The sequence below is a fragment of the Solanum verrucosum genome, unplaced genomic scaffold (genome assembly GCF_900185275.1).
Source record: "Solanum verrucosum unplaced genomic scaffold, falcon-dt-bn FXZP01000170.1, whole genome shotgun sequence".
In the NCBI taxonomy this organism is placed as follows: domain Eukaryota; kingdom Viridiplantae; phylum Streptophyta; class Magnoliopsida; order Solanales; family Solanaceae; genus Solanum; species Solanum verrucosum.
In genome coordinates, this window is record NW_026020395.1 from 593,549 (window position 1) to 615,304 (window position 21,756).

The 21,756-nt window shown below is 35.3% G+C and overlaps 3 protein-coding genes across 3 annotated transcripts; 2 read left to right on the top strand and 1 right to left on the bottom strand.

The window, feature by feature from the left end:
- The first annotated feature begins 1,391 nt into the window (after nt 1-1,391).
- LOC125839269 (uncharacterized) lies at nt 1,392-2,952 on the top strand. Its single transcript, XM_049518244.1, has 3 exons — nt 1,392-1,596; nt 2,136-2,207; nt 2,532-2,952. The coding sequence occupies exons 1-3, from the start codon at nt 1,446-1,448 to the stop codon at nt 2,825-2,827; spliced, it is 519 nt and encodes a 172-aa protein (XP_049374201.1). The 5' UTR covers nt 1,392-1,445; the 3' UTR covers nt 2,828-2,952.
- A 163-nt stretch (nt 2,953-3,115) lies between these two features.
- On the bottom strand, nt 3,116-4,932 carry LOC125839203 (cytochrome b561 domain-containing protein At4g18260-like). Its single transcript, XM_049518176.1, has 4 exons — nt 4,795-4,932; nt 4,506-4,667; nt 3,674-3,822; nt 3,116-3,587 (listed from the first exon to the last, which is right to left on the bottom strand). Exons 1-4 carry the CDS (start codon nt 4,930-4,932, stop codon nt 3,284-3,286), a joined length of 753 nt encoding a protein of 250 aa, XP_049374133.1. The 3' UTR covers nt 3,116-3,283.
- Nucleotides 4,933-8,763: 3,831 nt separating this feature from the next.
- Nucleotides 8,764-20,827, top strand: LOC125839193 (protein VACUOLELESS1). Its single transcript, XM_049518167.1, has 15 exons — nt 8,764-9,611; nt 9,923-10,213; nt 11,938-12,077; nt 14,312-14,417; nt 14,509-14,601; nt 15,331-15,420; nt 15,495-15,608; nt 15,848-15,955; nt 16,081-16,154; nt 16,238-16,292; nt 17,045-17,226; nt 18,145-18,274; nt 18,430-18,532; nt 19,330-19,427; nt 20,357-20,827. The coding sequence occupies exons 1-15, from the start codon at nt 8,829-8,831 to the stop codon at nt 20,519-20,521; spliced, it is 2,532 nt and encodes an 843-aa protein (XP_049374124.1). The 5' UTR covers nt 8,764-8,828; the 3' UTR covers nt 20,522-20,827.
- The last annotated feature ends 929 nt before the right edge of the window (nt 20,828-21,756 follow it).

A 21,756-nucleotide genomic window follows, 5' to 3' on the forward strand; every position in this document is an offset into this window, starting at 1 on the left:
CCTCTCTGGATTTCCTTACCTTTCTCAACAACGCGTAACTGAGTAAAATGGCATGAAAGCCCTTTAACTTTATGCAGATGCACGCAACAAAACTTTACTTGTTATGGAGGTTATTTTGGACATTTTGGGTTTTTCATCGACAGCTAGGTGATGATAGATTCGAGCTAGCTTTTGAGGTGCAAGTCAAGTCAAAAATTTATTTTTACATGGTTTCAAAGTAAAATTCATCTTGCCAAATATTGTACCCTAAATTAAATTTGTCTAAACACTAGACGTCCGTATTTTGGGAGTGAAGTGGGATGTTGAAGAATGAAAAAAAATTCTCCACATCAATGGTTAATAAGATGAGTGTTCTTGGGTAATGATGATGTTAATGAGATGATTTGAACAATTCTCGTCCCTTCAAGGTAGCTTTTGGACTATGAGACATGCCCAAAACATTATTTTTACAAAATTATTATACATAAATCTATATTTCGCGTTGAAAATACTGAATTCTGAATTAAGTATAATATTCAGCATACCTTGGCTTTATATATACATACAACCATTTATTCTTGACTAGTGAAATATCGTAAAATGTGTTGTAACTAACACAAGTTTCTAATATGAAAAACTCATGGTCAAACACTAAAACGTTACCTAAATTTAATGTGAACAACAAAATCTTAATTCCAACTAATTTGTATGATCATTATATGACTCATTTGTTTATGTATTCTATTCTTAGTTAAGGTTGAATTCAATTCCCAAATAATTAGTGTGACAAGTTTTCTTGAGACAATTTTCATATTTGTAATTTAAGTATATCTCGTCCCATTTATAATTATAATCACTTGATGTTACTTATCCCCAAATTGACTAGAGTGTACACTAAATCTATAAGTGTATTTTAGGTATCTTTTACATTTATTTTATCTTATTAAGCATGTTGAATTATGCTTCTTACCTCAATTTATCATTTTAATCTTAAACCAATAAATATTTAGAGCTTAGGGAAAAAAGGAAGAGGGAATACTCTTTTAATTCTTTCTTTAATACAGATGTTTTAGATAAAAATAAAAGAAATTAAGGGCATCTAGAAAGCAACAAAGGAGGGCATCAAAATATTATTTTTTCCCCACCCCATTCGATAAAAAGGTTCAATACTGTTTTGACTTACATTCTAGCATAACTCAAACGCTCAATTTATTAGTTGATAATAAAATTGTTCAATCACTAAAGCAAGCTTCACTCGTTAACAATCACTAGTATCTCTTTTTTAAAATATGAGACGATGGGAATTAAAAGGAAATAAATCTAAAAATTATATTAGTAGGACAGGGACATATAAGGAAATTAAATTTTGTGGTGGAGGAATTTTCAGCCACCTGTTTAAATTGAGGTACTCCATAGAAGTTGCATAATTTGTAGCCTCATACATACCTAATGGACTTACACTACACATGGCTTTGAATTTGAGCTCTGTTTTTGTGCAACCAAAACATGTCATTCCTTGTACACACAAACTTTATTATTCTTCCATAAGAAGAGCTGCTCTTTCTGAACAAGGGGATGGAAGAGTCACTAAGGAGGAAGACCTTCCCACTTATTCTGGTATGCTTTTAACTTTATGTTCATCATTTTAATTTATGAGATTATAGTGTTTGTGAGGATATTTATCGTCGTTTATCGTCAGGTTTGTTTTGCTAGCTTCTGACACGTGATTATGTCAGTTCCTAACAAAAGTGTGGATCTTTCTTCATCTACTTTACTTGGGGGAAAATATGATCTTGCAAAGTTTGTTTTCACTGTTTTTGAATGTTTAAATTATATATCTTGAGGTGATCTACTCCAATTTAGCTTTGAAAATTAGACAAAACAGACTCTCGAATGGGTAAAAACGACACTTATTTTGGGATAGGAGAGTAAAATTTAGTAAGTTGTGTCAATATTTAGAAGATGGATGGGTGTATGAGTTAGCCTCTCTGATTGTTATCATGGTGGAATGAACACAGTACACTGTACCTCTGCCTGATATAATATGAATTGATAAGCTAATCGAATGGTGTCCATATCTTAGTCCCGTTTGATGTATGATGATATGGGCTACATTGTTTTGCTTGATTATTGAAGTTTTTTTAATTTTGATTTAGGGTCATTATCTTCTGCTCAAACGCAGCTAGATCTCTTGGAACAGCTCACTTCCAGCAGCTCAGCAGTAAATGGTATATGTTCTTTTCTTTTTTCCTGATAAGTAATACGAGACTATCATTAAACTGCTCTAAGAAAGTGTATAAATATCCAAGGACTTTGAGTTCCTTCCTAGCATTATAGGGAATCTATGAAGTCCACAAAAGAGTTTTCATCATCTATGAAAGTCAACTTATACTGAATTTTAACATTTGTATACATCTAGCTTTTGATCCAAAACATCTAGGCTATGATCTCCGAAGCATCTGCAGTTCCTTTCCTTCCTAACTGCCCCAAATTTATAGCAAGTTTTCAAGTAAACTTGACGTATTTGCTTCATTCACTTGATCATTGGCCAGGTTATGAAAGTGATAGTAGCTCTGGTAAACCTACAATTCGTGATCAGCTCGCTAACTTGGTTGGAAGTCGAGATGATGACTTCAGCATTCCTTTGGGTAAGAATCTGAAGAAGTTTAGTGCCAAGTTCTTAACTACTTCACAGAAGAGAAATATCAAAAGACAAGCCTACCTGAATGAAGTATCTCAGAGGAATGACTCAACTTTCTTTGCTACAATTGGAGCATTTGTCATCCTTCCACCCCTAGTCATTTTAGGAATTGCAATAGCGACAGGTTATGTGCAGTTATTTCCATGACTTGTATAAATACTTTGTATAAAGATTCACTGTTTCTATTACTAATATAGTGAACCTTTATAAGTTTGTCAAAAGTCCTTGTATCTATCGATCGAGATCAATGATCATTTGGAGTTCTAGATTAACTGGTGTTCTTAGGAAAAACGTGATCCACTGAGATGAGATCACGTTTCTTAGAATGACAAACTGCATCTGTCGCGATGGTGTTGGATATGCTTAACTCATTGATTGAACCTGTCGCGATTGTGAATGAGGAGAGGTGGACACAATATCTTTCATTTTATAGACTGTGTATGATGCTCTACATTGATAGTACTACACAAAACTCTTAAATATCTGTTTTGTGAAATTGTAACAAAATTGAAGAGAATCTAATGTTAGCTGTAAAAAACAAGAAAATTTGTGTTAGGTAAAGGCAAAATTATTTGTTTATCTGAAGTCTTAACATGGCTCTGATTATGCCATGGGTGAAATTTCCTTTTTCTGAGTTGGAGATGCTTCTTGATCCGTTGGTCGTACTGATTCATTGCCTAAAATCCCTCCTGATTGCTTTATATACTGCCATTTTTCTTGGAACAGATAGATGAACGCGATAACACCAACCTCAATACTGAAAAGCCAGTTCCAAACACTTGTGCTCTTCATTGTTTTTGTGTTATATGCCTGTAAACCTATATATACGTTGACGATTCCCAGTAAAGTAACTGTGACTCCAATAAGCCAGTGAAATGCATACCATACACCCCTATTTTTGCTTCCCCTGTATATATACGAAGAACAAAAACTTCTATTCAACTGAGTGAACAACATTAACTTCTTCCATTGTGAAATTTATGTATCTTTTACCTGTCAGGTCGAAAAATTCCAGCGATGAATGGCAGCCATATGGCAACATATAGAGCTAAGCCAAGTCTCTGGTGAGTATTGTCGAAAAAGTTCTCAAAGTTTATTACTGACATGATTGTTGCTACTGCTACAAGGAGAACAGATAGTATCTGAAAAATAACCAAAACATAAGTAAATATTGAATATAAAATTTCAGTCTCGCTCTCTCTTGTCAGTAAGTATATCTGTTATGGTATTATTGTCGTGTTATGCACTACATAATGATGTACATGCAATGTACCAAAAGTATGCCATGATAAAATTAAACGGTTATACCTAACATTCATATTTAACTTTAATTGATCTCATTTCTTAATAAAGATAGAGTTAGTTGTAGTACTCAAATAAGAGACTTTACAACTCCTCTATTTCCTTTATCACTAAGCATTCATCACTGAGGGATAAATGAACTTTTAACTTAAAATTACCTAATAATAAATTGTGGGCTAGCTAGTTTAATTATTAGCAAATGTGTAATCATAACTCTTACTCTCTTTCAATATCATTAGAGGTGAAATGTGGGGTACTTCTATCTCATAAACAAAGTTCAAATCTGTAATAATAAAAGTTTAGTAACTGTTGAGATACTGATTTTCATGTCAATGATTTGAAGTATACCATTCGTTGACGAAACAATTACTCGTATTCAGTGTTTGCACCAAACCAAACAATTTAACTTTTAAGATATGAAAAATACATGTCTTTATTCATTGGTTTGGTGCAAACACTGAGTACGCGTTAGCTTTTTCCCTCCCACATTCACAATGAATCAATGAAAAGTGATTTTATTTACCTGTAAAGAAGCATGAGTATACACAATCATCTTTAGCCTTCTTCCATTTTGCTCTTTATTCGACATTCTTATTACAAGAATCGCGATAGGCATCAAGAACCCCATGGAAGCCCAGAGGAGAATTCCATGTAGAATAATTTGAAATGACAACTTTGGACTTGGCTGAAATTTGATATAGAAAAAATCAGTTGCTGCCTTAAACATATATGACTAAATCACAAGTATTCGTTTACGTTATACTTTTTCAAAGGAAAATTGAAGCAGAGTATGAGATACAAATGTGAATAACCTCAAGGACTTTATGGTCACTGCATTCGTGAATAATCTTTTTCGCATGCTTCTGAGTTGCTGTAACTAATGGCAGAAGAGCAACGATGATGAAAATCGCCACATGAAGAATCACCTTCTGCGTGGTAATTCGTATCATGTTGCTACTACTCCTATATTGCTAATGCTACAAAACTCTGTCTTGAAGGAACTGAGCTGAAAAGAGAGACAGCACCAGCAAAACTTCTTGAACTTAACTTGTTAAGCTCTTCAGGTACATTGTTTTCTTCTATTCCACTGCAATGACCAATTGAACAACGATTTATCTAAAGACGTCGTTGAAAAACAAATATTTCCTTTCTAGGAAGCCTTAATCATCATCAATTCTGCAAAGAAGCCAAAGTGAAATGCTAACTTTAAACAAATTAACAATGTTTGGCATATATAGACTATAGTGCATATTTTTATAGTGGGAAATAAGCTGTGATTTCAACCTGGTAGGGACCTTATAACAGGCTTTTTTTTTTTTTAATGGAGAGAATGTGGTATGACAGAGCACAACAAAGTCAGAGTGGGAAATTTTTTTCAAAAAAATATCAAGTATATTTGACAATATATGTGTATAATTTTAGTCTTTACTTACCCACTACTGAGAAGAAGCATGGTCACTAGTATTGATAAGTATTTCTTGTCTATGCTGTGGGTGGTTTGCTTTTTCAAATGAACAGAATATCAACTCATTAAACTATCAGCCAGTTAACATAAATTATGTTAACTTGACAAACACAACAATAAGATAAAGCAGTGTAATTTCACAAGTGGGGTATGAAGAGATTAGTGCATGTGTAGAGAGGCTTATATCTATAGACCCTCGGCTCAAGTAAAAACTTTACAAAGCAGTTTGAAAAATGAAAATAACGCTAGTGAAGAAGCCAAGACAAACTGTTTAAAAAACGCATGACAAAGCATACTAAAAAAGAAGCAGTCGCTACAATAAAATAATATGATAATTAAAGTGCAAGATTCATTAAATAATAACAGAAATGGAATTACAAGAAACTCTGAGTAATATTATGACTACTAGTATGGAAGGATAAGTGAGAACCCTCAACCCCTCTATTGTATTCTCTATGACCTCCTATCTAAGGTCATGTTCGCCGATATATGAACTTGCTAATTCAACAATGCATTAGAATTATACGTAATGTTATTTATCAGGTAATTAGTAGACACTTTTTTGATTGAAAAAGACAATTACACATCGTGTGATAATTTAAAAAAATAACAGTAGAAGACATGTGGACCATGACATGCAACTTTATGCAGTAGATTTTGCAAATGTGATTGCTAAATAGCTTTTAATCTTTAATGGACCCTCCATTATCATATACTTGCAATCAATTTCTGTATCTCATCATGACATATTTTGGCCTACTTACGTGCTTCATTTCACTTGTATGTATTATAAACCTTGGACCACAGACAATAATTCTGTATTTGCTAAATCTTTTTGTGGAACTAGCTAGTCTATAGCAAGGGCGCAACGGGATTCATCCGACTCCCCTTTGTCAGAAAATTATACCGTAAGATTGAAATTATTTACCATGCATGTATGTTGAATTAGTTAAAGAGTCCTTGTAACTAACAAGGTAGTTTATAGTAAAGTGTCAACAATGATAAAATATGAAGTGATCACTAGGAGGTCCCTATAGAGAAGGAATTGGCACATGGGAGCCAATGATGCTAATTCACCCAAAGTTGTTAATATGTCACATGTAATCCAAGCACAAAAGTCCACCTTAGTATATATGATATGATGATGACTTCAAAAATAAATTGCAATCAAAAGCTTAGGTAGTAGTTATTAAACTAAAACAAAATTCATTAATTAAGAAGTATTAAAAGGTGTGATCCAGTAGTCAATGAAGTTAAAAGTGAACCATGACAAAAGATGTTTTGGTCCACATAGTATTCACATTAGATTTGATCGAGCGGTGTGAAAATGAAAAATGAATGTAAATAAGAGACCAAAGTGAACTTTAGATGTGTTGAATTAACAATTAGGTAAAGCAAACCTTGGGAAGGAAGAAAGCAACTCTGATTGAAATGAACAAGATAACCTTAGGCCAATGGGAAAAAGTGATTCCAAAAGTTGATAGCGCATTTGATTATGAACAATAATTAAGTACATAATGGAGAAAAAAATAAGTCTCTTTGATAAAGTACCATAGGTTAAAATAACATTTACTTTTAAAGATGTTGAAGGATTTTGCTAAAGCTATCATTTTTGTATTATATCAATCATCTTTAAATACGTAAGGAGGATTAAAGATTGCTTAATAATACAAAGGAAACTGAATAAAAAGAAACAAATTTTATGTTTTTATCAATGAAAATTCAGATTAAAAAAACAGTGAAAATGCATGTGGTACCTAGTTCCATATATTTGGACTTAAATTTTCATATCATTTTTATTTTTGTTATGCAATTAATTTAACGCTAAAAAAATAAGGTTGAAATAACGATTTTCAATATCAAATGGCCAAAAAGTGAATTACCTTGAATGACACAATGACATGACGACAAAATTGATGCAAAAACATGTAACACATCCGATTTATTCAAACTTACACGAGTTAAGCAATATGTATTTATTGGTGGGTTGATTTGGGCGCGACCCAAAACAACCCCTCAAAAAAATGTCAGAATAAATTGACTCGTGTAGATGTTCAAAACACTGAAACTTGAGTTTTATGCTGGAAAAGGCAATTTCTCATACAATTAATGCCTTTTATAGTAGTAAGAGATTATAGTTAGTCTCTTGCTGAGTTTTAGGTTAAATTTGTGACTGTATTTTAATGGTTAACTAATTTCATAATGTTTGGCCTTCCAAAAATTTAGGATACATCCACCATTAGGCTTTGTTAAGACTTATAATATTCTTAGTTCTAGAGTGAAATTTGTTATGTTTATTTTTAGAGAAAAATTCTTGGTTCACCTATTTTATTTTTTAAAACAACAAGATATGAAGGATTGAGATTTGAGCATCAATATGTGCATAGGTTTAGTAAGCGTTTAGATATAGATTTGGTTAAATTTGGCAAAACTAGTTTTTGAAATTGAAAATTAAAATTGTGTTTGAACATATATTTTACTTGAAAACAGGTTGAAATTCTGTAAATGAAGAAAATGTTTCAAATGAAGAAGTCGATCCAAATGTATAATCAAACAATTTTTTTAAAGGAAAGTTTCTTTATCCAAACGAACCTTAGGGGGCACTTTGAACTTACCATTTTTTTGCTCTTCTTCACCGACTTGAAGTTGAGTTTTTCAAGTTTGAATTTTAGCCACTTTAAAAAGTAAACAATTTTTAATGTAAACTATATGTCCAAATATAATTTTAAGTTTTCTATAATTTTTTTCAACTTGACTTCATATATATATATATATATATTCTCAAAGTAGCACAAAATTCATGTTCTAACACCTTACTTAATCCCCCTAAAACTCTTCCAATAATGAATGGAAGTCTCATTAAATTTGTATTAGACAATGCAGAACTCATTTATGTGAGGGTCACTCACTTCTGATTAAGGATGGAAGGATCTCAAATTCCTAACCATCTATCACAACCCATATATACTAACAAAACTCACATGCTCAATCAAAATCTGAATTCGTGTACGTAAGATCCATTTTTGTGAGCGACACTCACCTCTAGTTAAAAAACAAGGAATATCAATCATTCCACCACGTCCCGATAAAACTCTTCCATTTTCTATCTTCAACTATTCATTGACACTTCCACCCAAAAGAATTTAAAATACATAAAGGAACAATAAGAAATCCAAAAAACGACAAAACGGAAGAATACATTGGGGCAGTTGACCCAAATAAAAAAAAAGGCCATAAAACGGAGCTCCCCTGACCCGACCCGACATAAATCGCAGCGATCCAATTTCCCGGCTTTCCGTGATGGTACTTTACTCCATTTTTTCAATTTCGGATCCATTGATCTCTTTGATCGGAAATTAAACTCAACCACCAATTCCTCCCATGGCGGCAGTCACTGTGGCCGCAGAATGGCAGCTCCTCTACAATCGCTACTACCGGAAACCTGAAATTTACCAGATGCAATGGAAGCACGTCGACCTCACGCGCAACAAAGTCGCCTGCGCTCCTTTCGGTGGTCCAATCGCCGTCATCCGTGACGATGCTAAGATCGTCCAGCTCTACGCCGAATCTGCCCTTCGTAAGCTCAGAATTTTCAATTCCGCTGGTGTTCAGATCTCCGAAACAGTCTGGAAGAATCCCGGGGGTCGACTTATCGGTATGTCATGGACTGACGATCAAATTCTAGTTTGTATCACTCAGGATGGTACTGTTTATCGTTATAACATCCATGCCGAGCCTATTGAACCGAATTCTCAGCTTACGTTAGGCGCAGATTGTTTTACTCACAGTGTAGTTGAGTGTGTTTTCTGGGGAAATGGTGTTGTTTGTATCAATGAGGCGTTTCAGGTTTATTGTATACCTGATTTTAATAATCCAAAACCTGTCAAATTGGCGGATACTGACTTGGAGGATTTTCCTTTATGTATGGCTGTGATTGAACCACAGTATACTATGTCTGGCAATGTGGAGGTACTGATGGGTGTTGCTGATCATGTGCTGTTGGTGGAAGAGGATGGCGTTCAGGAGGTTGGACTTGGAATTGGGCCTCTACAGAAAATGGTGGTTTCCCAGAATGGGAAGCTCTTGGCATCTTTTACACATGATGGAAGGCTTCTTGTTATGTCCACGGACTTCTCCAGTGTCATTTTCGAGTATCCTTGTGAGGTGGTTTTGTCATTCCAATACTCTAACTTACTGTTTCTACATTATTCTAAGTAAATTCTTCTTGCTCTTTATTCTGTAAGTGCTAACTGGAGTGATTTTTACGAAGTCCTACCATATTGTTGCTTATACATTTTTTTCAGATAATATGCTGCAGTTGCATTTTTGTTTCTTGTTAATGTAACAAATGCTTTCTGGCTTTTTAGCTCGATTAATATCACATATGTACACCACCTTTTTTAGTTTCATCATTCGGTATCTTTCTATAAGACGGTGAATCTTTCCTTACCATGTTATTGCTTTTGTGTTTCTAGTCAGCCCTACCCCCTGAGCAGCTAGCTTGGTGTGGAATGGACAGTGTACTACTCTACTGGGATGATATGCTTCTAATGGTGGGTCCTTATGGAGACCCTGTACGCTACTTTTATGATGAACCAGTTCTCCTTATCCCTGAATGCGATGGCGTTAGAATACTCTCCAATATGAGTATGGAATTTCTTCATCGAGTTCCAGATTCAACTGTCTCCATATTTCAGATTGGCAGCACACTACCTGCAGCTTTGCTTTATGATGCCTTAGATCATTTTGACAGGCGGAGTGCCAAGGTAGGCTATATCTTTTGGTATTTACTCTATGAAGTGACAAAGAACCAACTTGCCTATTTCGATCTCCAAATATTACAATTGAATGAACATAGTTAGACTTTGTTCATATGTGCATATATTTATATCTTCTAACAAATCTATATCTACTTCTGCATCCAAGCTTGTTTCCATACCTGCATACCTACCCTGGGATGCGTAATATGATTGACAATCCCATCAAAATTACTAATTTAAAAAAATATATATAATTGACAATCCCATTTGACATAGGGTAGCATAAAAAATGAAAAATACTTAGCTATTGTCTTTTGCATGAAGTCAATTTTCTCCACAAGTATATCAATTCCTACTATAAGTACACTACCATGATACATCATTTCCCACGTTCTCTACTGCCATTACCTCCATCTTCATGCCTAGCCCAATGTTGTACATGACATAAAATAAAGTGTGGCGTTTAAATAAGTTGACATTTAGATTTCTTGTAGTTGCAACAATTGTGACGATGATGAATTCTTTATCTTTGCTGAAATCAAATAATAAAGTGCTGTCGTTTGTTCTTATACCTTGTATTGACAGGTTCTGCTTTTCCTTCTCTGCTCTTTCTTACAGTGTGGGGATGTTGCATGAATGCTTTTTTTTCTATTAACTAATCAAATTTTATTGCTTCGCTCTGGGCTAATGCTTGGTAATTTCAACCAGCAATGTTTGACTGTTTGTAGCCATCTAAAGGCAGGAGTATGATAATGAACTCCGGTTTGTAACAGGCATTCAGATATATAAATTATTGAAGACAAGATATGACTAAATGTCAAATTACTCAAGTCCTCTGATCGTCATTACATTTTTCTTACTTTCCTTTTAGTATAGTAGAAAGAAAGAGGTTTGAGCTTGGACTTCCATGTTGGAGGTCTCAAGTTCGAAACCCCTTGCCAGCGAAAGCAAGGGATTTGCCTTCTGGGTCGAGCTCGTCGCACCAGGCTTGCCTAGTGCGGTTTACCTCTCCTATGTAGTTTGCGAGCTATTGCATAGGAGCGGGGGTTTTACCCTGTGCGCACCCAAAGGGTAGCGGCTGCGGGTTTCCCTTGTCATCAAAAAAAAAAATAGTAGAAAGAAAGAGGTCTGACTAGGACGATGTAATAAGGGTATCTACCTTTTCATGGGGTCATCTTTGGTATTCTGAATTGGGAAATCATTCATCTAATGCTGGATGAAGATATATCTACTCATCTATAAACAGTTGTGAACTTGGGCACACACTTTTTGTGTCGTTAATGTTTAGGAAAACTTAAATTTTCTCCCTCGGCCTTTTTTCCTGAAAAAACGGATACAGTGTGTAAGTGATGGTGTTCTGTTCTTTATCTTTTATTTAGAGATGCATCTATATAACCTACTGGATTTGAATTCAATCGTCGAGTTTCTGATCATCAGAACGTTTTTTGTCTGTTCTAGAATGCTTTAGCTAGTGAAGTACTTTTTATTTTGGAATTTGTATTTCGAAGGTGAGAGACAGAAATTTAAACTTGAAAGGATTGGTAAATACCTTTGGTATGTCCTCTTTTCTTTTGAATCAGCTCCTAAGGTTCTTCCTTTTAGTCTTTTCTTCTAGGAACACCATTGTTTCAACTTCATCTGTCAGATGTTCATGTTTGAGTATACATAGCAGAGAAAAACTGTTTGAAGTTCACTTTTGGGTGAATTCTGATCTATTAATCACTTATCAGGCTGATGAGAATCTGAGACTGATACGGTCTTCGCTGCCCGAGGCGGTTGAGGCATGTATTGATGCAGCAGGTCATGAATTTGATGTCTCACAGCAACGGACGCTTTTAAGAGCAGCAAGCTACGGCCAAGCCTTTTGCAGGTAGGTCTATTGGCTTAATTGTAGAGATGATATTCTAAAAATTTCTATTTTACTGCTTCCTAAGAAAAAGAGAAATTCCATTTTACTTTTTGCCTCTGGTGTTGGTACATATTCAAACTCTGATGCTGTATATGTTGACAATAGCTATCTAATGCTAGTTTCATATGAGCAGAGGAGGGAAAAAAGATCTGTCTCCTGGCTTATGTAGATATTTAGGTTCTTTTCTTGTCTAAATTCCTTTTGAGGAGAGTTGCCATTTTCAAAAAAAAAAAAAAATTCCTTTTGAGGAGGCAGTGCTTTCTGTGCCTGCATCATTCGGTTAATATCACTGCACTCATAATTCCTCGCTTATAAGAGGCATCAAAGGATAAGGCATTTCTTGCTATGGCGATCTACTTTCTTTCTGGTCATAAAACAAGCTAATTGGTGATGGAGTAGTTTTTATAAACAAGCGATGATGGGAACTTCTCAAATTGTATTAACCTGGTAATGTTGCTTTTCCTGTAAGCTACACCAGAGAGATACTAGTAAATGAAAAGTGTCTACATAAACTACTTTGTATTTATTTACTGACCGTTCCTTAAAAAAAATATGCATCTGGGCTATAGGTTGATGGTGTCTCTTGAAGATTAATGAATATTTGGCAGTTAAAAAGAGGCTTCCTCAAACTGAGCTTGGGTCCAGCCCGCTGGCAGCCTTGAAAAAATAATTCTCTCTCCCGGTCGGTTCATTGGAACCACTTTGTTCACCGGATAGCAGAACTATGTGAACTGGGCGTTTGTTATATCATGAATATATGTTGCTCAACCTTCTTTTGGTAACACAAGACAATTCAACGAATTCGGAGAGAAGTACAATCTAGGACCATTTCCTTATTAGTGCTAGTTCTAGACAGTGTTTTGGACGGTGAAAGGCGACAAGGGTCTGCCTCACCGAGAGGCGAGGCACTCACATTTTTGAAGTGCGGTGCCAATTAATATTAAAAAATTAAAATATTTAGTTGCACGTATAAATAATCAAAATCTCAATAGCAATAACATTTTAGTAAATATTTCAATTCAAAAACTGAAAATAGATAGTACATACTAAAAGTCCAGAACTTGAATGAGAAAAAAATAGAACAAAAGTCAAAACAGTGAGAAAAAAAATAGAGGTAGAAGTAACTCTGAAGAAGAAGAAGGAAAAATAAACAGAGGAAGAAGAAATATGCAGAAGAAAAGAAGAAATACATATTGGTTAGACTTTGGAGTCGCCGGATAAGTCTGGTTGGTCATCAGAGAAGTTTAGTCTAGTCGACTGGTTGGAGTCGCAGTCCCAGTCTAAGAGTGCAACTGTGCAAATTTGGAAAGACAAACTTAAAATTACCTTTGAACTTTAAAATCCTAAATTGGTTGTCTTCTTTAAAGGAAAATACAAAAGGCCATGCCTTTCCCGCTTTTGTCACCATTGTTGCCATGGCATTGCCTTTTGAAGATCGCCTCGCCACAAAGCTAAAAGGTGATGAAGGGTCGCCTCGCCTCTCGCCATTGGCGACGAGGCGATCGCCTTTCACAACACTAGTTCTACCGTTCTAGATAAGGGGGAACAACAAATACCAGTAATCTATATTCTGGAGCAGGGAATGTGATGGCAGTGAGGGGATTGTGTTCCATATGTGAGGTGTGGGATTGTTGAAAAATCAACATGTTTCTCATTTGGGTACATGCCAGAACAATGATGCCATCATAAGGTCTGTGTTTGATGCAGTCAGTCCAAAGTCCTCAATGAAGCTTAAGGACTAAAATGTGATCCAAAGTGGGGAGGACACAACTAAGAAAAGGGATTTGTTTGTTTGTTCTTTGTTTTTTTTTTTGTTTTTTGGGATTTCCATCTTTTTCTTCCTTCGAGTACAAGAGATGAAGGGTCAAGGCCTCAAGGATCAGAGGGGAAGTGGAGATTAGTTTTGGAGTGTCAATTATGTGCTTGCGTACTTTAGGACCAATCACTAAACCAATGGTCAGTTCTCATGGGATTTGTTATCATGAGGAAGTGGCCAGAACTTTACTTTGTTTGCAACTTGAATGCTGAATATGCAGTATGTTAAAATGGATGAAAATAATGGAACAATGGGCCTTTTATTTGTTTTTCTATAGACCTTCTCCTAACTTATGAAGCTGTTGGAAAGTTGATCTTATCTAGAGATCATTCTATTCTGATTTCTTCTCTTGTTAATGATATCCAGTTGGCTTTGGCAGCCATTTTCAACGGGACCGCATTCAAGAGATGAGTAAAACTTTACGAGTACTAAATGCTGTACGTCACCCAGATATTGGCATTCCGCTCAGTATTCAACAGTATAAGGTACTGTATACTTCCTTGTTTTAAGTGGAGTTGTGCACTAAATTCTCTGAACTCTCTGTATGGATCTTTTCCTGACATTTTCTCCTGGCAGTTGCTTACACCTACTGTTCTGATTGCTCGTCTTATTAATGCTCATCGCCACCTTCTTGCACTACAAATATCAGAATATCTTAGTATGAATCAGGTATGCTTTTTTGCAGAACTTCATATCTCTATCAAGCTTCTTTCTTTTAGATGTGGTCCAATTAAGAAGATATGTCCTTACCTTATTACTACTTTTATAATCTGTAATGGAGTTTAGACCCTAGTTGCTCATGTTCATAACATGTCAGTTTATATGATATGTTGGCTGTTTTTTGGAGATCATATAAGATTGACGTCTGTTATTACATTTGTTGAGAATATCATTAACTAATAAAAACTGTGCTCTCATCTAAAAGCTTAAGCTATTAGAGAGAGCACACTTTTTACTAGTTAATGATATTCTCAACACGCCTCTTCACGTGCGGGACTGATTCTTTTTCATGGTCAAGCACGTGGAAATTCTTTTTAATTTGGGTGACAGTGAGTATCGTCTGCATGCTCTGATACCATGTTGAAGTTTGTGACCATCTCATCTAAAAGCTTAAGCTATTAGAGAGAGCACACTTTTTATTAGTGAATGATATTCTCAACAACATTGTTTCTTATGTGTGTAATCTACTGTCTTCTCTCAAATATATTGGATTTTATGAGGCATTTCCCTGAACTTGTATTTTTGCATCAATTAAAACTGACTCAAAGTGAACTTCCAAAAGTCGAAGGGAAAGAAATGATGTATCCAGATGGATTCTGAAATTCTTACATGTTAGCTTATATTGTTTACCTTGTCAAAATGGTAGCTTATAATGTTGTTTTTGCACTATGTGTATAGGAGGTTGTAGTCATGCACTGGGCATCTACAAAGATAACAGCATCGGTGGCAATCCCTGATGCCACTCTTCTAGAGATGTTACTTGATAAGGTTTGTGTTTGGAATAAGCTGTCCAACATCAATTATTGTAGTGCAAAGTCTCATGTAAATTTTTGGTATGTCAGCTGAAGATATGCAAGGGAATATCTTATGCTGCAGTTGCTGCTCATGCGGATAAGAATGGCCGTCGGAAGTTAGCTGCCATGCTTGTTGAACATGAGCCACGTTCATCTAAGCAGGTTTGTTAATTCTTTTAAGTGCATTTTGTCTTTCTATTAATATCCTTTTTTTGGAACTCTCTTTCATGTTTTCTAATGGAGCCTAGAACTTCTTATCTCTCAATGATAGATGTTGTCATCTAAGGGAACTTCTTTGTTCTTGGCTGGCTTTAATCTGTTGATTGGATTTCTGTGACCAAAATGTACGACATGGTTAGCTTTTATTAGCTTGTGGTGTACTAACTATGTTATTCTTTTAGGTTCCTCTCTTGCTAAGCATTGGAGAAGAGGATACTGCTCTAATGAAGTCAACTGAAAGTGGTGATACTGATTTGGTTTACCTTGTCCTCTTCCATATCTGGCAGAAGGTACATATAAACACTGGTCTGGAGTAGATTTTCTTGTTAAATATATATCCTAAGTCCTTTTTTTTTCCTTTCTAAACGACTAGTTAGTTCAGTTGTTATTAATAACCACATGTTTTTTCCCCCAGAGACCAGCTTTGGAGTTCTTTGGGACAATACAGGCCAGACCTCTAGCTCGTGATTTGTTTGTTAATTATGCACGGTATGAGAACTTTTAAATTGTTCATCACTTCAAGAGCAGTTTGTTTAACCTTCTGAACACTTTTCCTTCTTCCCAACCTCAAGGCATTACAAGCATGAATTTTTGAAGGACTTTTTCCTATCTACGGGGCAACTTCAGGTTGGTTTGTGTGGAACTACAACTTATTTTTCCACCTTTCTTCTGACTATCTTGTTCCTGATTTTTAGAAATTTAGAACTGTTTATGCCATATTGAATCTCATCCTAGTGATATTGAATATCTGTTTCTGTGACCGTTTTGTTGTTCTAGTGGAGGTTCTTTGTATATGAAGGAATTAGTTTCTTTTATCTGTTGATCTTTTTCCAGGTTCTCCTTATTACTATTTTTCGGGTAACATGTCACTCATTATTCTCTGGAAACAAACAGAAGGGAATGATTTCGATGTGTAACATGTTTATCATATTTATGTTTTTTGGTTCACATTGTTTCTCTTACCCCTCCATTGATATATCTTAGTAGATGGAATTTGGTAATATAACATTCTAGGAACTCTACATATCAAAAATACTATGTTCTAGGAGCTATTTATCAATTTTAATTTGCATATTGTTGCTCATATCCTTCCGTTTATATTTCTTAGTAGATGGAATTTGGTAAAAGAATATTATAGGAGCTATTTACCAATAAATTTTTTTTTGTAGGAACTCTTCTAACAATTTTTCAATTTGCCTACTTCTGGAATCCCGTTGTAATTGCTCTGTAATCCTGTCTGTTGTATCTTGTTTTTAGCTTAAATTGTCAAGACATGTAAAAGTTGCTGCTAAAGGCTAGTATTGTACAGTTCATGATGATTCTCTCTACTCTTCTCTCTATTCAACTTTCTCTATCTGACAAAGATTTCAATCTTGTAGGATGTAGCTTTTCTGTTATGGAAAGAGTCATGGGAATTGTCTAAGAATCCCATGGCTAGCAAAGGATCTCCACTTCATGGTCCAAGAATAAAACTCATTGAGAAGGCCCAGCATCTATTTGTAGAAACAAAGGAATATGTTTTTGAATCAAAAGCTGCTGAGGAGCATGCAAAATTGTTAAGGTGACATTTCCTTCGGTATTAGTTATCGAGTCATTGTGTTGATGATTCAGTGGAGCTCTTTCACTATTTCTTTTGCTTGCTCTTACTTCTCATTTTTCTTCCTGCTTGTTGTCTTGAGTTGATGGTCCAATCAATCGCTTCTTCTGAGTGATGCTGAGTGTGCATTAGGCTTATATTTAGGCATCTGATAACATTTCCAACCAGCGAGAGAAGCCTTTCTATCATATTAGTCTAGTGCGCTAGCTGCAGTAAAAAAATGCAAAGCTAAATTAGATGAGAGTTTCAGAATAGTTGCTGCTACAAGTCGGAAAATAATCTCAACTGTAATATTATCCACTATATGTGTATCTCATCTCTGTGGTTCAATTGATCCCTACTTTTCTTAGATCATATGAGGTGTATTATGTCTTCCCAATTTTTATTTGGACTTCCCATAATTTCTTTTTGAGGGATAAGTTTTTCTGCATATATTTATAGAACTTAAGTCTATTTTATGTCAAGGTAGCTAGAATGGTTTTTCTGGAATTCTACATAAATACCAGAGTTTAGACTTTAGAGTTTAGAGGAGACTTCGCAATGGATCAGGAGATGATTTAAATCTCCAAAGTCTCACTAAGGGAGAGTCCCCAGTAAAGCCTTTCATTTTCTTCCCAAGTTTTAGCTGCCAAGGATAGTACCCCAGCTGTTATAGGATAACCATGTCAATAAGTTCTGAATTTCATCAAGTACTGCTCAGCAAGAAACAGATGATTATTTATGTGCCATGACAATTTTATTGTTGCAACAATGTTCTTTGACAATTAGAGTGACAAACTTCCAGAATAGTCTCGTCCTTCTGCAACCTTTCTACTTTTTTAGTTTCCATTCTTTTCTGCTTAACTTCTATTTAAATGTCGTATCATTCATATATTGATATAGGATGCAACATGAGTTTGAGGTGACTACAAAACAGGCCATCTTTGTGGATTCAAGTATAAGCGATACAATTCGTACATGCATTGTGCTGGGTAACCATCGTGCTGCCATGAAAGTCAAAACAGAATTTAAGGTCTGTACCATCTCTTTTGGCTCACAGTGATGATGTACTTCTATTTATCTGTCTTATTAGTGATTTCTGCATCCTCTTTTAGGTACATGTGGGTTCAACTTCTGGATTTATCCAATTTAAAGTGCCCTTAATTTTAATTTTCTTGGATGATTCAGGTATCTGAAAAGAGATGGTATTGGCTTAAAGTTTTTGCTCTGGCAACAATTAGGGATTGGGATGCCTTGGAAAAGTTTTCAAAGGAAAAAAGGCCACCAATTGGTAAGTCCCCTTAGTAGCTTAACGGGAGGAAATCACTGACTTTCCCTAATATTTCAACAGAATATCTGTAAATGCATTTCCCCCTGTGATATTTGTAATATGATCTGGATATTTATTAATTTTCTCTTGATTGATATGATGGATTGTTTTTAGGATATGAATGTTAAGTTTAATTCAAGTAGGTTTACTTTGGTTTTGCATTCCAAGGAGCAGGATATTAGATTGAACAGTTAGAACTTGAATTAGAAAATGTTGTATGCGATACATATTAGGGGTATGACACCTGATATAGGGTTTCTGCAAGTGTGTCTCCCATATTAATAGAGGTTTACTATAAACCGTAAGGCGTCTACAAAAGTGGCTTTCCCTGCACAACTGCTATATGTAATGCTGCCCCTTTGGATATCTGAAAATTCTTTGCTGCTTTTAACCCCTACTTAATTTGATCAGTTCTTGAAGTTGAAAAAGTTAATTAATTTCTGAAGTAGCCTTCACTTAGAGTGGCATTTTAGTTAGTTTGAGCTACACTTCCTCTTTAATGGCTTGATATGCTTTATTATGTTTTTTGGTCAAACTAGATTTTGTTGTAGCCATGGTGATCTCGCTTTCTTCTTTTTTTTGTCAACAAGTACAATGTGAAATGTATTTCTGCTTCTTGTGACTGCCACTGAAAGAAGCACCTTGGACTTGTTCATAGACATTCCAAGCAAGTCCTTTTTTGACCATATACTATATGCTAACGAAGGCTAATGGATATCTTATAGTCATCCGTTTTTCTCCTGTTTTTTCTCTTCTAGGTTACCGCCCATTTGTCGAAGCATGTGTTGATGCAGATGAGAAAGGCGAAGCACTAAAGTACATACCAAAGCTGACTGATCCTCGTGAAAGAGCAGAGGTTAGTGTTGTATATGTTATGATATTTCCACATTTGGTCTACAGACATGTTTGACATGGCATGTAGTCCCGCATAGTTTTAAGTTTGAGTTTTGAACTTTACCCACATGTGGTCACTATCCCTGCTGAGATGATTTTGCTAACAAATGAATTTACTATAGAAAAAGTAGTTACTCCCTTTTCTTTTCACCTATGCTTGTGAAAAGCTTGGGTACTTATATCTTTACTGGCTAGAAAAAAACATTTAGCCTTATACCTCTAAAATGCTTTGCATTAGTCCAAAATGATTGTGCCTTTCTGTTTTGGCCTTTTGCCTCTAAAATGCTTTGCATTAGTCCAAAATGATTGCATTTCCGTTTTGTAGCAATGTGCTTAAATGAAAGAATACCTTTATTGTTTTGTACAGAAACCCAGAAAGACATACAAATCTATATTGTACCTTTGTTGGTTCACAGTCATCTGGCAGTATTAAGTGACTTGTTCAAATCCTGCTTGTGAACCAAGCTTGGTATTTAAGCATAGAGTAGTAGAGGGACTCACCCTTTATCGTCCTAGTTTTTTTTATCTTTGTACATCGGCTTGGTTTCAAAGTTGGAAACAACAGAGTTCCTGGTTGAAGATAAAAAGAAGGTACTTTTGTCTGTTTATTTCAATAAGCAAGTACGGCATAGACTGGATATCAGAAGGATGCATATCTTAAGATATCCGCATTCACTTTTTAATGTAATATTCCGGATCACAGTCTGATTGATTTTAATCCCTGTAGTATCACAAGTGCTTTCATTTTCCACCCTAAAAGGAAGAGAGGAAGAGTAAACTGATTCTGAAGTGTCAATAGATGTAGGATTAAATAGTCAACTGTAAAGGTGCATTGCTGTATCAATTAAGGTGATGGGTGTCATGCTTATGAGATCTATGAATCATTAACAGGCTTATGCTCGAGTCGGAATGGCCAAGGAGGCTGCTGATGCTGCTACTCAGGCTAAAGATAATGAATTACTTGGGAGGTTGAAGCAGACTTTTTCTCAAAATGCAGCCGCTTCATCAATATTTGACACACTGCGAGATCGGTTATCCTTCCCAAGTGTTTCTTGATGCCAGCCATCTCCTTGATCCCCTCCCTTTGGTGTGAAGCCTCTTGTTGTTACGCATCTTCTAAATTAATATGATTGAGGATTGGTAGCGTTGGAGTAATGCTGTTCCACAGCACGATAAAAGAAGCCCTTGGAACCCGTCCGCTGCATATCCTCTCTCCTTACCTGTTTTTTCTATGTATCCGTGGCATTTGAGGTTGTGGAAATGTTTGAATCCGGCAATGATTCCTTGTGTGTTGTTCTACACCCTGTAAATAGCTTGGCTGGAAATGATATATGAAAGCATGTGCTGATGTTTCTCCCTGAATTGGTAATAGAATTCATCTGAGCTCTTAACTTTTCCATGGTTTGTAGTTTCCATTTGTATGCGACTGAGTGATGAATTATCCATGGCAACTGTTCCAAAATAAACTCTACTCTACCTGCTGGTATTATTGCGCATTTGGATTGTTTTTATCCTCTGTACATTCCGGAATACTTTGCTGGTTTGGAGAATAATTACTCAGGAACTAGTAAATTGAGAGATTTTGGGAGACTTTATAACAACTTGCTATTTAAAGCTAGTATCAAGTGATTGATAGTTTGATACTGAGTGGACAATTCATATTGTGTTTGTGTATCTGTACTGAGTGATTTGATGAGTATCTAATTTCTTTGTTTTAATTTGTGTTTTTGACGCCTCAATTCACGTAAATATAGTTCATAGTCCCAGCTTAATACGAGTTCTTTTTCAAGTTTGCATATTAGGTTGGATTGCATATGTGAAGCTGTTTGAAATATGTATGGTGGAAGTGCTATTTGATGGTTAGTAGTAATGTTGTGTCATAGGAATCAGACACCAATGCTGATTATACAACTGGTTATCTTAATTAATTATCTAGTATCCTTTTATAATATATCAGAAATATCTTGGGCAATTGGAATACCGAGTATGAGGAAGTGTAAGAGGTTAGCTATAGTGAGTTCGAGGAGAAGTAGAGGTAGGTTTATCTAGTCTTTTTTTGAGCAACTTTCATATATAGCAAACAGAAAAATAATATTTGTATGCTATAGCTATAGTTTGCATAATTGCACTCCATAGCAAACATAAATATGTATATTTTGCTATACATATACAAAAGAAAGCAGTTGTATATAATATGTTTTTGTTTCGGTATATACATATACAAAAGATCAATTGTATAATTTATGTTTGTATAAAGCAAGAAAGAGAGAAAGGCAAAATAGAATTGGGCA

What these genes read in the sequence shown, in the direction of transcription:
- LOC125839269 (XM_049518244.1), top strand. Translation starts at nt 1,446, where the DNA reads ATGGCTTTGAATTTGAGCTCTGTTTTTGTGCAACCAAAACATGTCATT. An exon ending in AGACCTTCCCACTTATTCTG is followed by an intron (nt 1,597 to 2,135) that starts GTATGCTTTTAA and finishes ATTTTGATTTAG; the next exon opens with GGTCATTATCTTCTGCTCAA. An exon ending in CAGCAGCTCAGCAGTAAATG is followed by an intron (nt 2,208 to 2,531) that starts GTATATGTTCTT and finishes ATCATTGGCCAG; the next exon opens with GTTATGAAAGTGATAGTAGC.
- LOC125839203 (XM_049518176.1), bottom strand. Translation starts at nt 4,932, where the DNA reads ATGATACGAATTACCACGCAGAAGGTGATTCTTCATGTGGCGATTTTC. An exon ending in ATACTCATGCTTCTTTACAG is followed by an intron (nt 3,823 to 4,505) that starts GTAAATAAAATC and finishes GTTATTTTTCAG; the next exon opens with ATACTATCTGTTCTCCTTGT. An exon ending in GGAATTTTTCGACCTGACAG is followed by an intron (nt 3,588 to 3,673) that starts GTAAAAGATACA and finishes GTATATATACAG; the next exon opens with GGGAAGCAAAAATAGGGGTG.
- LOC125839193 (XM_049518167.1), top strand. Translation starts at nt 8,829, where the DNA reads ATGGCGGCAGTCACTGTGGCCGCAGAATGGCAGCTCCTCTACAATCGC. An exon ending in AATATCTTAGTATGAATCAG is followed by an intron (nt 14,602 to 15,330) that starts GTATGCTTTTTT and finishes CTATGTGTATAG; the next exon opens with GAGGTTGTAGTCATGCACTG. An exon ending in TAGAGATGTTACTTGATAAG is followed by an intron (nt 15,421 to 15,494) that starts GTTTGTGTTTGG and finishes TTGGTATGTCAG; the next exon opens with CTGAAGATATGCAAGGGAAT.